Source organism: Syngnathus floridae, chromosome 8 (assembly GCF_059516105.1).
Source record: "Syngnathus floridae isolate MCC-2025c chromosome 8, RoL_Sflo_1.0, whole genome shotgun sequence".
Lineage (NCBI taxonomy): Eukaryota > Metazoa > Chordata > Actinopteri > Syngnathiformes > Syngnathidae > Syngnathus > Syngnathus floridae.
In genome coordinates, this window is record NC_142420.1 from 11,365,773 (window position 1) to 11,379,780 (window position 14,008).

Sequence of the window (14,008 nt, forward strand, 5' to 3'; positions counted from 1 at the left end):
TTGACGTATAGGAAACACAAACTGACAAAATGGAGACAACAATAAAACACACATTGAAACTCTTTGAAATACAATAATTTATTAAAGCATCTTTAAATTTGTTTGATACAAAACATTTTTTTCCACAGATTTTGTTTGTTTGTTTCTACTGGAAAACTGAAAGGTGAAGACAGAGCCATCATCAATGGCAACATCCATCAAGAGTCTGGCGTGGCCGCCGGCAGCCAACCAGATCTAAACAACTACGACAAAGCAAGTGAGCTGATACCAAGGTCAGTCTATATGTTTGGATTATCAACATCATTAGGAACGGCATGTAAGATGTGAGCTGGCGAACATGGAGGGCAACACACATTAGCAAGTTTTAATATTGGGCAATTGCGTAACTAGAAGGCACACAATTGAGCACAATAACAGCTTATATATGCATTTCCTGTGAATGCCGTGTGTGCCCGAATGCATTCCCATCATACTGGCAAAACGGCAGCTAAGATTATTCATTCTCAAGTCCATCCGTACTGCAGATAAATAAATACCCCACCCTCAACGTGGCCTAAAAAACACAGTAAAAACACGCACATACACACTGAAGCTACTGTTCTAGGCTACTTCTGCTATTGGTGTCTTGGCAAAAGTGCAGTGGTCATCTCAATCATCGCTTTGCCGCGTTTGCTTTTTTTCCCATACGCCGGAACGAAGGTAAAGGCCACGGCTGAGCGATAAGTCGTGATTAGTCCAAAATAGCTCTCAGTAAGGCAAGCTGTCCGATTTACATTCGCACATGCACCTGAGCGGGACTCTCCATTCGGGGAGAACATTCATTAAAGGGGGGAAATGTCCACTTGGGAAAAAAAAAAGTGTTTCCTCATATAGTGGCCAGAAGGTAAATTGTGAATCTTATAAAAGTATTGCTCTGGCGCTATCTCATGGCACCTATAGACAATTCTAAGCCTACCAGTAGGGGTCACTATTTGAGGAAACAGTAAATTATAAAAACTTAAGTCAGTCAATTTGATTTGCTTATTATAAGCGAAATTAAACTGAAATCATTGAAAAGGGACCAGTGTACATATTCCAAGCAACATTCAAAGCTTCAAATGGTGCAAAAAAAAAATTCCCTATAGAGACACATTATTTGTCTCTGTTTTTGCGCTAATTTGTTCCTCTTGTGGTGGCTCCAACATGTTGAAGCAGAGTTTGGTACTTTTCTCCTTGACCCATCAATCATCTGATCCAGTTGCTGCCGTAGCTTGACACCGACTTAACACTGCATCGTTTCTTCACGATCATGTTGATGTAGGCTTTCATGATCTTTGTGATCTCACCAACCTGGAAATAACAAGAGAACAAAGATGTCACATGGCTATTTTACTGCAACTTCTACAAATTACAACCCATCAAGTTCGTATTGTTAAACACGGTAGTTGTGAGTACCTGTGGCGTTTCAAAGAACATTTCCCTCTCATCCACGGTGATCTTATACGTGCAGGGTTGCGGAGCTCCGAAGAATATGATGTGCTCGTAAGGGAAGGTCTCCAGGGGTTTGGGCTCTCCTCGCTTGTATACCGACACATTTTCAGCACTCACGCTCAACCAAAGATCGTGCGGGAAGCCTCCCTCTTTGCACTGCACATGCACAAATGTGTATGCATTAGATGCTACCACCAGGGGGCAGAATATTACACTCATAGACACACACACACACAAAGAAAAGCTTTGCAACTACAGGAAGTGACTCAATTATTATTGTAATTGGCCGAGGCCTACGTCAGCAAACGTTATTACCTCCACATCAAAGAGCGTGGATCCATATCCGGTCCACTCTTTGATGATGGTCATGTACTTGAGCATGGCCTGGTGCCGGAGCAGACCTTGCAGACGGCACCACTTCTCCATGATGCTGGCCCTGGTGGCCGACATCTCCTCCTTGATCCACATCTCCAACATCTGTTCCTCCTCCATGCGTTGCTTCTTCAGCGAGCCCGTCTTCAAGCCTCGCCGGAGGGTCCCATCCAGGAAGCTGGTCCTGCGCCGCTCTAGAGTCTGAGCTGACCCTGAGCCCGCGCTCACCTTGGTGTACTGCAAGATGCGAGCTCGCAGGCGGCCCACGGGGTAGACGCTCTCAAGGCTCCACGCCGCCCGGGTTTCGTCGCCGCGGAGGAACTGCAGGCGCAGAGCGGCCAGATGCTGCAGAGTCTCCTCGCGGGCCGGGAAGTGTCCTCTGGTTAGGCTCTCGTGGGCCTGAAGGGACACGAATGGATTTGGCACGTCAGCAACAAGTCACTCAACAAGTTCAACTCAAGGCCCAGAGGCCAATTTGGCCCGCCAACTCTTTTGTCAAACGTCAAAACCCGATTCAAAGAAAATTAGGATGTATAAAATGTAAATAAAAATAGAACACAAGGATTTGAAAATCCTTTATATTCAACTGTTGTTGAATTTTGCTCTTCTTGGGCCCACGCATTTTCAATGGGCGACAGGTCTGACAGGCCAAGCTAGTACTTTCACACTTTTACAAGGTAGCCTTGTTCTAACATGTCTTGCTGAAATAAGCACAGACATCCCAAACAAAGAAAAATCCTGGTTGGCTGGCAGCATATATTGCTCCAAAGCCTGCATGTACCTTTTAGCATTAATTGTCCACAATATCCATCACACCAATGCAATTCTTTGGCCTTCCTATGTTTATGGAATTTCAAGATGAGACGAGTTCAGAAAGTGGAAACTGACCTGCTCAAACATGAAGGCAAACTCCACCCCCTCCTTTGGCATGCTCTCCACATCCAGGAAGCAATAGAGTTTGAAGTAGAGCTTCCAATGGCCTTCGTCCTCAGCTTCTTCACTGCCAGCCAGTCTAGTGGCAGTAAATGTTGTTAATGCCCCAAATATTAATCAGCTTCATCATGCGGGCGTCTCACCTTTCAAATTTAGCCAGCACGTCGGCCACCAGGACTCGACTTTCCACGGCTCGGTCAATACTGTTGTTATGCTCAAAGAGAGCAAACATGTTCCTGCTGTCCTCCATGGCCAGACCTCTGATCAGCTTCTCCACCACCTTACGCCAAAAAAAAAAAGAATTTAAGCCGCAAAAGTTCCATCAAGCATCGGAAAGTTTGCTTCATGATGAAAATATCTCCAGCCCGTACCTCTCCGGCAGTGGTGTGCGAGTTAATGGAGATCTTGCAGGAGCCTCCCCCGTGACAGTAGACCGTGGTGGTCATTTCCTGCCGAGTCAGCAGGGCGACAATTTCCTCTTGGGAAGGAACAAACTCTCTGCTCTTGGTTCTCTTCAGAGACTCGCTGATGAAATGTGCAAACATTTCGATCTCGGTCCCTGGGAACAGCTCCTTTATCCTACGCACACAGGAAGAAGCATACAAGAACATCTGAAATGAATTTGGGGTGAAGCAGAAGTACAGAGGCATTAAAAAATCTAAAAAAATCTAAAAAATGGCATTGGAACAAGGGTGTGTAGAATTTTTATAACCACTGTCAATACACAATTTTGATTTTTTTTTCTTTTTTCTTTGCGTCGCACCGTTTGAGATGAAACTTGAGGTAGCGCAGGATGCCGCGGCTGGGCAGGAAGGTGCAGCTCATGCAGGTGAGGAGATGCCAGTGCGCGCGGTTGGAGGGGCTATTGGGGTGCGCTACGTGATTGGTCTGTTTGATCAGCTGACAGTAGACCTCGTCCCTCAGCGACCTCAAATCCTGGCACGTCTGCAGGATCCCCTGGACGATGGGCACGGGGTCCGACACGGCCTCCATCTCTTGCAGCGAGTTGAAGATCTTCACCGCTTCGTCTTGCAGGCTGGTGTAACCTTTCTCCTTTTGCACTGGAAACGCCAGGAGGAGATTTTTGAGTCGGTGATCGACAGATGGGGCCAACCTACATCTTATCAACTAACAGTGTATGCTGACGTCTCCGTAAGGCAGCGGGAGGAGCGGCGAGTGCAAAGGATGCTGGGTGTATCTCAGGATGGGGTTCCTCCAGTACATCTGCTCCACCGCCTCCACATTCAAACTGCTCTCCTGAGAAACAGCAAAAGAGAGGCTTGGTGTTTCCATCGGGTCAAACTCAGGGGCGTGCACACATCACCGCAGTGCGGTTAAAGGGACAGCGGAAAACAAGGTTTACACAACACGCACAACGAGTACCTCAATTTACTACACACTGCGTCCCTGCCAGAGACTCGCAGGACTGCAAAGAGTTGTTTCACGCATATTAATCTTGCGCAATTTGTGCGGGCGGACCTTTCGAGGCACATCGTGCCTACCTTGATGTCCCTAATGAGCTGCTGCGTCGGCGTTTCAATGGGAACTTTGCTGTCGATGGCGCCCTGGATTGCGTTTGTCCAGCGCATGGCTTCGTTCAGCATTTTGGTGTATAGGCGGTACGAGTGTTTGCGTCCGTGGATGATGACGTTCCAATAACCTAAGACAGCAATCGACACAACCAATTTGTATTGCATCTTGGAAGAACATTTTCAAACTTGAATTTGAAATTTTCCCTCACCAGTGTCCTTGAAGACCTTTTCGTCCGGCTGGACCACAGAACACAGACTGTTGAGGACCAGCGTGCCCAATTTTGAGGCGCTACGCTCGGATGATTTGTAGTAGTCCAGCGAGTTAGTGGTGAGGACGAACCAACGCTTCTTCAGCTTCAGAGATGTGCTCTTCACTCCTGACTTCATCTCTTTATGCAGCCAACCTAAGGGAAGAAGAGTTATCTATTATTTATATCATACACACACACAGTCACACACAGCGTGTGTCTTACCCCTGACTATAAAGTCCTGTCCATCCCCTTTCGAGTCTCCCTTGGATTTCTGCAGCAGGCCGATCCAGTGGTGCATCTCCTCAGGTGTGTCCGTGTTGCAGTGGATCACCCGGTTGGCGGTGATGATCACAAACGAGTTTGGTCTAAAAATAGCAACATCTCACTTTACAGTACGTTTTCATCAAGTTATTTGTTTTCATTGAAAACAACTCAATAAATCATTTCCTCAAATGGTGGGGGAAAAAAACATTTTTAAAGAAACAAAAGTATTAATACATTATGATGTATTAATTCTCATTATTTTATTTGTATGTATCATTATGTGTGGAAATTATTTACAACGATTAAATATTCAAGAGTTTCCCCTTTAAAAAAAAGGTTTAGCTCAGTTCTTAGTTCTTTCTTCATTTAAGTAGCCAATGTCTGAGGCCGCTCTATAAATAAAAATTATAAATGGTGTGTAGTACACGGACTCACCTGTCGGGGCTATCTGACGCGCACACCGAATCAATCAAGCCCACATCAAGCGTGCCCTGGACAAACAAAAAGAAAGTGAAATTCAAGATTCAACACAAAAAAACTCCTTGTCCAGTAAAAGGTTAACTGCAATGAAAATGACTTGAAATGTTTTTTGGGGCTGAAGCTGGGGCCCAGTCAGGGGGAGAGAGCGGCAGGTGGGGTCGAGGGTTCGAAGACCACTAACCACAGCATTCTTCGGGTTGGCCTGTTCGTGGTGCATCTCCATGAGCTGCTCCGGACTGGCGCTGTGGACTCGACTCAGCACGCTGAACCAACCGCTGGATGAGACCGCGGGGTGTTCCGCAAAGAAAACACGACAGTTGATTGGAAAATGATATACCGTATTTGCCGGTGTATTGGTCGACCTTTTTCGATCCAAAATCGACCGAAAAAAATTGACCTCGACTTATACACCGAGTCATAAAATTTAACTTCGTATTCATCGCTTCAAATGTGATGGTAACCAAGGCCGTTTCTCATGCATCTCATTGTGCGTTGCACTTAGAAAATTTGAACCGGGCGGCGTGCGCGAGTGCGCGGCCCGCTGGAAGTCGAATGAGGCTCCGCGATCTCCTCCGCAGTGCTTATAAACAGCCGATCCGCTCGGCGGGGTCTATTTTCGGCCACTTGGCGCGTGCGCACGGCCTCCCGGATGTGCCGGGCGGGTGCGCAAGCTCGCCGGCTGCTGGAAGTCGAATGAGGCTCCGCGATCTCCTCCGCGGTGCTTATAAACAGCCGATCCGCTTGGCGGGGGCTATTTTCAGCCACTTGGCGCGTGCGCACGGCCTCCCGGATGTGCCGGGCGGGTGCGCGAGCTCGCCGGCCGCTGGAAGTCGAATGAGGCTCCGCGATCTCCTCCACGGTGCTTATAAACAGCCGATCCGCTCGGCGGGGGCTATTTTCGGCCACTTGGCGCGTGCGCACGGCCTCCCGGATGTGCCGGGCGGGTGCGCGAGCTCGCCGGCCGCCGGAAGTCGAATGAGGCTCCGCGATCTCCTCCGCGGTGCTTATAAACAGCCGATCCGCTCGGCGGGGGCTATTTTCGGCCACTTGGCGCGTGCGCACGGCCTCCCGGATATGCCGGGCGGGTGCGCGAGCTCGCCGGCCGCTGGAAGTCGAATGAGGCTCCGCGATCTCCTCCGCGGTGCTTATAAACAGCCGATCCGCTCGGCGGGGGCTATTTTCGGCCACTTGGCGCGTGCGCACGGCCTCCCGGATGTGCCGGGCGGCGTGCGCGAGTGCGCTGGCCGCTGGAAGTCGAATGAGGCTCCGCGATCTCCTCCGCGGTGCTTATAAAGCGCCGATCCGCTCGGCTTGGAGCTATTTCTGGCCTCCCGTTGGTGCCGGGCGGCGTGCGCGAGCTCGCCGGCCGCTGGAAGTCGAATGAGGCTCCGCGATCTCCTCCGCGGTGCTTATAAACAGCCGATCCGCTCGGCTGGAGTTATTTCCGGCCACTGCGCATGCGCACGGCCTCCCGGAATTTGAACACATTTCGTCAATAAATTTCGCATATTTCTGATTGAATTTTGAAGTTTAATATAATGCAACAATTGAGCTCGACTTATACAAAGGATATATCATAAAATCGTAAATTTCCGTCGAATTTTAGGGGGTCGACTTATACACCGAGTCGACCTATACACCGGCAAATACGGTAGCATGATGTTCCGTTGGCAACCACAAGGGGGGGGATTTTATTTCCATACATTACATGAACCGCGAGGTAAACAGAGTGAAGCTGCATTTTTTTTCCCTCCAACATTTCTGAATCTATTCTCTCTACACCTTCACAGCCAATGAATTGCTTGATGTAATGCTCGGTACCTGGCATCTTCGGGAGTTTCTGCATAGATGTGATAAGTCCTCTCCTCAGTGACAATGTTGAGTGCATTTTCCTTCTCGTGATTGTCCACGATCTCCCTGGAGAGGAGCCACAGTTAAAAAAATAAATAAAAAGTTGTGTCTCAAATAGCAACATTCAAGCTAAAAATAGTATTACGGAAGACTTACTTGGCCGTGCGCATGTCAATGGTCCCTTTGAGCTTCTCCTCGCTGTCGTTTTCAAAGTACATGAGCTTGGAGTCCCGTAAGACGAACCAGCGCATCTTCCAGTTTCGCCGCGAAAGTGTAGACATTCCGCCGCCTTTCTTGTAAAGCCAACCCGACTTGACTGAGTCCTGCTTGGCTCGGAACCACATGAATGTCTCGTCTTTGAGGACGCACCAGCGGCGACGCCACGGGATCATGAGGCCACCTGGAAATAGAGGAGAGAAATGTTTTGTAGCTTGCGATTGGCTAGCGACCTCCCGTTAGCTTATTGAAGATCCGAACCCAATGGACGGGTGCCAAATAAATTCTATATCTGTTGTAGTACCAAGATTGACCAATGAGAGGCAGCACAGTGCCGCAGGGCATTCAGAATGCCGTGAATGACAAAAACAAAGAAACAGAAAAAGCTAGGCTAACTGTTAGCTTATCTGGTAACTAGCTAAATATATTGTTTTTTTATTGTGGTCAAAAATTTTAGGGACTGATAGTTTTCAAACATGAAAAAAAAAAAAACCGAATTTATTCACGCCACTGACTCTTCATATAGAGGTAGCCGTGGAAATAGGGAGGCCCGGCGCCATTCAGTAGATGCAGCCTGCCGTTGGAAACCTCCTCGTCCGTGTCCACGTAGCCGTCGTTGTCATCGTCGCTGTCGATGAACTGAAACAAAAGGCAACAGATGTTTTGGACTTTTTCGCGTGTGCACAAGAAACTGTGGATAGATCTGCGCTCCTGCGAGTTCCCAAAATAACTTGTTTTTCCCACTCCTGCCGGGCACAAAAAGCTCACCTCCTTTTGACACATTTTAATTTGACAGCATGAGAAACTTAAGGTGTGTATCAGCAACTGACACAAAGCACAAAGGAAGAGTTTTACAGCTACATGACTATGCAGTTATTTTTTGTGTTCTCACCGAGTCCGAGCTGCCTTTATAGGAGTCCAGGCTGTTGTGTGTGCAGGAGGATTTGCGAAGCAACTCCTCATCGGTGATGTGGCCGTTGTTGATGCTCTGCTGAGCCTCCTCAAACTCCTCCTGGTCGTAGTCAGACTCTGCGTCAGGCAGATTGGAACAGGATGCCTCCTGGCTCAGGGGCGGCTCAGAGTGCAAATCCTTCTCGTTGGCGACCACAGGAGGAGCAGAGCAAGGAATTTGGGAGTCTGGGATACGATTGAGTCCGTTGGAAGGGGAAGCCAAGGGAGGGCTGACCAAGAATCCTTCTGAAAAAGCCGGCGGAGGGGCCAGACTTTGAAATACATCTTTGTTCAGCGGGACCTGAGCTGGCAGGGGCAGGTCCGGCAGAGGAACGCACTCGTCCTCCGCGTGGAAACCCTCGTCCACCTCCTCCTCAGCCAGAGGAGCAGTGGATTCCGTCGGGTCGTGGAGGTTCTCCTCGCTGGACAGCGACGGCTCCAACGCGCCAAAGTCCAAAAGTTCCAGAAACTCGGTAGCCACACGGGAGGCCTCCTTCTCCAGTCGATAGATCTCGGCCTCCCGCATCTGGCGGAGGTCCTCGCGGGAGAAGTCGCTCAGAAGACACACGCCGTCCTCCTGCTGCCTTTGCAGCCGTTCGATTTCTCTCTCCAGTCGCAGGATCTCCTCCATCTGCCGGCTCTCCTCATCACTCGTGTGGTTGTGGGACACGCTCTGAAAAAATATTTTTCTTAACTTTTGTCAACTTTCCCGCGTTCGTCACCAAATGGTACAACTTGGAATTTTCTGTCTAATTGTGTATACATTTATAAAAAAAAAATCAAATGGCTCCCTCTAGTGGTATGAGAAAGAATCGCTCCTTCGGTACAGTTTAGTTGTATTTAACTTTTAAATTTAAACAACCAAGTGAAGCCCATGGGGCATAAATATGCTGGACTAGATGTGGTTGAAATGAAGAACTGACCAGGTACAAAAAATGGTACGAGGTCGTGCCACTGGAAAAGCATAAATAGCAAGTAGAAAGTGGAGACGGGGCATTATGTAGACCACTGCTTTACTCCCACATACGCTTTTGAAATTCCAATTTCCCTTCTTATAAAGTACTAAACTGCCCAGATGATTAACATTCTGTCAGTGTTTCCCAACATTTATTGCGTAAAAAGGCACACATTTTACACAAGAAAAGCCTCATGGAACACCACCAAACAAAATGTCATGAGAAGTACTAAACTGATGATGATGTGTGGTGGCGGCATTAGAACATTTCTTTTTTCCGCCTGTCACTATATGTCGCCAGCAAGGAAAAGATGAAAACAAATTTGACAAAAATTGTTGTAAATAACTCCTAAACTCATTAAGTGAAATTGGATAATTTCCTGTGGAAGAGTGGATGGGAATGACTGGTCTATGTGATTCATTATAAAATCCCGCAAGAAAATTATTTTTTTTGCTGGCTCGCAGAAGCAGCCACATAAATCAGAAGCTCAGAAGGTCACGTAACAAGCTGCCATGGCTTCATGCTGCTTGGTAGAATTTATTTGGCGGCAAATAAATCAAGTGAGCCAATTTGGATAAAAAAATACTTATTTATTTCAAGTAGTGATTTTTGTTTTTTTAGCAGTGCGCCATCTTTTGTACTTGTACTTGACTACAAAACACAAGACAGCCACAAATGAGTGTGTTCAACGTTCTTACCTTCTGGCAAGCGCCATTTGGCAGCAGGGAGTTCCTGAGAACACCGTGAAAGAAATGAAGAAAAGACAAACATCAGCTTGAAGCAAGCACGCTTAGCTTCTCATCTCATCACTGTTGCCGTGAGTCAAGTGATGTCATACGATCTTTTTTTTTTTTTAACAGAAATATCCTTTTACCTTTTCACGTCCCCGTTTGCAGTCTCTTTCTCCTTCACGAGCCTCAACTCCTCCTCGGCTTTCCTCTTCAGCTCCTCGTCCAGCAGCCTCCGTCTCTCCACCTCCTCCTTTCTCTTCTCTTCCTCCATCTTCCTCTTCTCTTCCTCCTCTAAGCACCTCCTCTCCTCTTCCTCCCGGCGCTTACGTTTCTCCTCCTCCTCCCGTAGCTGGCGACAGAGGGATCGGGCCAGCTGACCACGGTGGTGCTTCTGCAGAACCACGGAGGCAGAGCGCAGGCGCAGGAAGCTGCGCCTCCAAAAGTGAGCGCGGTAGTTCTTCTGAATAGTGATGGCGCTGGCCAAGGCCCTCTTGTACTGCTTCCTGGACGGCAGGAAACACATTTTAGGACGTTACTTTGGTTTGCTCTATCAAGTGGTGAACCAACATGGCGTGTCAACACACGCATACTTGTGACGTCGCAGGCCTCGTGCCCACTGGCATCCTGATTTTAAATCAACAAGTCTACGTGTTTAGAGTGTGACGAGCATGCAGTTGTGTGGGCTGTCGCGTTTGGACCTGTGACTAAGCCACCGCTTGCTGGCTTGCTCGCTCGCACGCGCATTGGACACGCATCCTAAACAAGTTGAAGCCCACACACAATGCGTTGACCCTTTCACCTCGACTTTGGCCCGCGTCCCCGCCGTAATCACGCCATTGGCCTGCGGCTCATACAGAGACGGCGATACTGTTACATATAATAACACAAAGGCAGTACTTGTGGCTTCAGCGAACATTTCAGGATGCTCTGTCTTTCAGCTCTGAAGGGAACATTTTGGGGAAAAAAAAAAAACGTAATGTGCCTCGTGTTGACATTTATGTCACACTGACAGAGTCGTTTTAGAAGTGGAGAGCACTCATTTAGGATCAGCTGTCAAACTCAAGGCCATGTTTCTTTATAAGGGCACACTCATGCAAATGAAGTGTCACTGTCCTGGTTCTTGATAATGGATTTGTTCTTTTTAGTTTGTCAAAGAAATCTGTGCTGAAATAGCAATTTTTCAATACTGTAAATAGTTCTAATAAATGTTTTTTTTTTATCTCATGAAGTCGACCAAAATAGTAATTGCCTATAGATGCCACAAGATGGCGGCAAAGCAATATTTTGACATTAGACATGGCTTTCAGCAAATAGGCAAACTCATGATTGCAGAAATACAATTACGTATGTTGAATGTAATATTTATTGCATGTACAAAGTCTGACTGGATGCCAACATTATGTCACAGTTGCACCTTAAATGGTGTTGGCTGGCTCAGCAAGTACCTGTGCCAGGTGAACATTTTACTTTCCCAATTAAATATGATTAAATCCATCAATGTGTCAATCACAAGTGAGCACGGAGGCAGGCATTTTTTAATTAAATTGCTGTGACATTCAAACTTAGCAGAGTGACAACAGTCGATATGCCCGATTATCCATAGAGGTGCAACAATTAATTAACTATTTAAAATAACGGTTAATTACAAACCTATGGAGTAAATGCTGCAAGAGTTTGTTTAACTGCTGAATCTGCTGCCTTTGTCACGCAGAGGCGCTCGCATCCACATGATTGCGATTTATTAACCACGTGTAGACAAGTGCGACCATTGTAGCCATGATTCAATTAAAGGTCCTGCTCCAAACTTTTTTTTGGATCATCGCAGTAACCAGCACAAACGTGCCTGAAGGCATGCATGTACCCCCCCCCCCCCCACCTCGGATTTTGCACACTTCACCAAACAAGTGTCACTGCCGCTCACCTTGCCACATAACTGAGGATGTGGGCGCGGATCACCATGCCAGCCTTGTGCCGCACCTCCTCCCTCTCCTTCTCCAGCCTTTGCTCCAGGGCCTCCGTCAGGAACACCTGCGGGAACGAGCAAAACCGTGGGTGGGGCTGAGGGGGCCTCAGTTCCGTTTGATCTCCCCCCACTGTCTGAAAGCTGCAGCCGAGTTTCAGAAGGCTCCTGGCCGCTTTGCTCCCTCCACAGCTCGGGGCAAAAGTGGCACTGCGGAGCTGCTGCTGCTTGTGACGCCGCTCTCGTTGCTGCACGGCCTCATTGTGCGCACTACTTCCTGAACATTTTCCTGCGACTGGCGTGCGCAGGCGGCGAGGGAAGGGGAAGGGAGGGATGGAGAGATGGAAGGAGGGAGGGAGAGAGAGAGAGAGAGAGAGGGAAGGATGGTGGCGGGTGTCCAGAAAAAGGCAAGCCACACCCCTGCTTGCTCTCAGGAAGGAAGGAATAAGAGTTTGGTTAACCCTTTGCATGCTCATGGGGACTTTCTCCCCACTCTCCAAGTTGCGGCCAGAACATGAAACACGGCAACAGTACGCCGACTGATTACATTGCGCGGCGGTTCGCAAAAGTTTTACACACTTGCTCAATTGTTATTATTGTTAATTAATATGTGAAGACGTAAAGATTTAGCACAATGATTAGTCAATATTACAATAATAATTCAAATAAAACAAATAAAGAAAATAATAAATAAATACTAATTAATAAATAAATAAAAATAAATTACAAATTATAACAATAAATTAATAAAGAAAACAGATACATATGAAAATGCAACATTTAATTTCCATAAATCTCTGGGCTATTCTTAGAACAAGGTCACGGGCTCTCCATGTGGTCCTTGGAGGCTACGTGGTGCCCGGCTGGGTTTCAACGTGTCCCTTGTGTTTGTGTTCCAGATGTGGCACCAATCAAAGAATCACACAGCTGCAGGCGGGGGCGGGGTGGGGGTGGGGGCGGAGGGGTCCCACTCAGTCCACATCCTCCCCCCACCCCCATCTCCGCTCAAAACGCCGCTCACAACCAAGCCAAGCCCCCAATTCAGCTCTCACACTTCCTTCGCAACACAATCAGCAAGCGTATAATTATACACACGATTGTTCCACCTCCAAAGGAAACACGCGCCCTCCTTTTTCTCCCCACAACCAACACGACATTCCCCCTACCTCAAAACATGACCATGTGCAGCCAAGGAGACCTGACCGCACTTTAAGGCAAAGTAGTCATCAAAGCCAAAGTTCAAACCGTTGGATGCGTGACACTGGGAAATGAAATTACGGTGAGACATGACGACTCCAGAGATGTACGTTTCATTTTTACAGACATGTGTACATTAGCGGTTTAGCACCAGCTATATATTCATTAAGAAGTCGACTTCAAACCCGCCATATGCACAAAGGGGAGTGTGGCCTTTGTGTGTCAGCCAGATGAAAAAGGAAACTAAAAAATAGATAATGCTTCAAGGATGAAGCATACGAGACAAAACCTCAACCACCGCAAAATAACAATTTTCTTGAACTCCAAATGTGGCTGGTGGAGATAGCAGGTTTTGCCCTTCACAATCAAATATGCTATTAAAAGGTTAATCATTCATTTGGAAAGCAGTGAAAACGAGGTCTTTCGAAGGAAGAGTTAATGATAGAAATCAAGTGCCACCAAAGCGGTTGAAGCATTATTTGGTGGGCGATGAGGCTGTCTCGGAATTAGCCCAGCGCTGGGTTGCACCAGGCGCTTGGAACGAAATTTGGAGAGAGGCCATCAAAAAGTGTGGGGAGCAGAACATCTGACCACAACCTGCCAGGAAATTCTTTGGGCCATGAGTCACGGCAAAGGGCGTCCGCATTGACAGCCTGGGAATTTTTAGGCGGTTAAAAAAAAAAAGACTATTGGCCTGAGAAAACACAAATTCTGCCAAACACTTTGCCCATTGAAAACACACATTTTGCCATAGAAAAAGGCATTTGCAAAGAGACACACTACATTTTGTCACTGGAAAAAAAACTGAAAACTCTATAAAAAAATAAAAATGTATTTAAAAATA

General features: G+C 47.4%; 1 protein-coding gene across 1 annotated transcript in view; it reads right to left on the reverse strand.

The window, feature by feature from the left end:
* Window positions 1-57: 57 nt before the first annotated feature.
* The window catches only part of myo10l3 (myosin X, like 3), a 36,726-nt gene continuing 22,775 nt past the window's right edge, over window positions 58-14,008 (reverse strand). The window contains exons 24-43 of the mRNA XM_088382927.1: window positions 11,929-12,035; window positions 10,151-10,510; window positions 9,975-10,008; window positions 8,262-8,993; window positions 7,885-8,008; window positions 7,310-7,553; window positions 7,124-7,219; window positions 5,484-5,577; window positions 5,258-5,313; window positions 4,781-4,923; window positions 4,517-4,711; window positions 4,278-4,435; window positions 3,909-4,032; window positions 3,539-3,836; window positions 3,147-3,354; window positions 2,919-3,055; window positions 2,731-2,854; window positions 1,786-2,241; window positions 1,435-1,626; window positions 58-1,329 (exon numbers count right to left, since the gene is read on the reverse strand). Of these exons, the coding sequence (XP_088239053.1) occupies window positions 1,225-1,329; window positions 1,435-1,626; window positions 1,786-2,241; window positions 2,731-2,854; window positions 2,919-3,055; window positions 3,147-3,354; window positions 3,539-3,836; window positions 3,909-4,032; window positions 4,278-4,435; window positions 4,517-4,711; window positions 4,781-4,923; window positions 5,258-5,313; window positions 5,484-5,577; window positions 7,124-7,219; window positions 7,310-7,553; window positions 7,885-8,008; window positions 8,262-8,993; window positions 9,975-10,008; window positions 10,151-10,510; window positions 11,929-12,035 (3,987 nt within the window). The 3' untranslated portion in view covers window positions 58-1,224. The remainder of the gene's footprint in view (window positions 1,330-1,434; window positions 1,627-1,785; window positions 2,242-2,730; window positions 2,855-2,918; window positions 3,056-3,146; window positions 3,355-3,538; window positions 3,837-3,908; window positions 4,033-4,277; window positions 4,436-4,516; window positions 4,712-4,780; window positions 4,924-5,257; window positions 5,314-5,483; window positions 5,578-7,123; window positions 7,220-7,309; window positions 7,554-7,884; window positions 8,009-8,261; window positions 8,994-9,974; window positions 10,009-10,150; window positions 10,511-11,928; window positions 12,036-14,008) is intronic.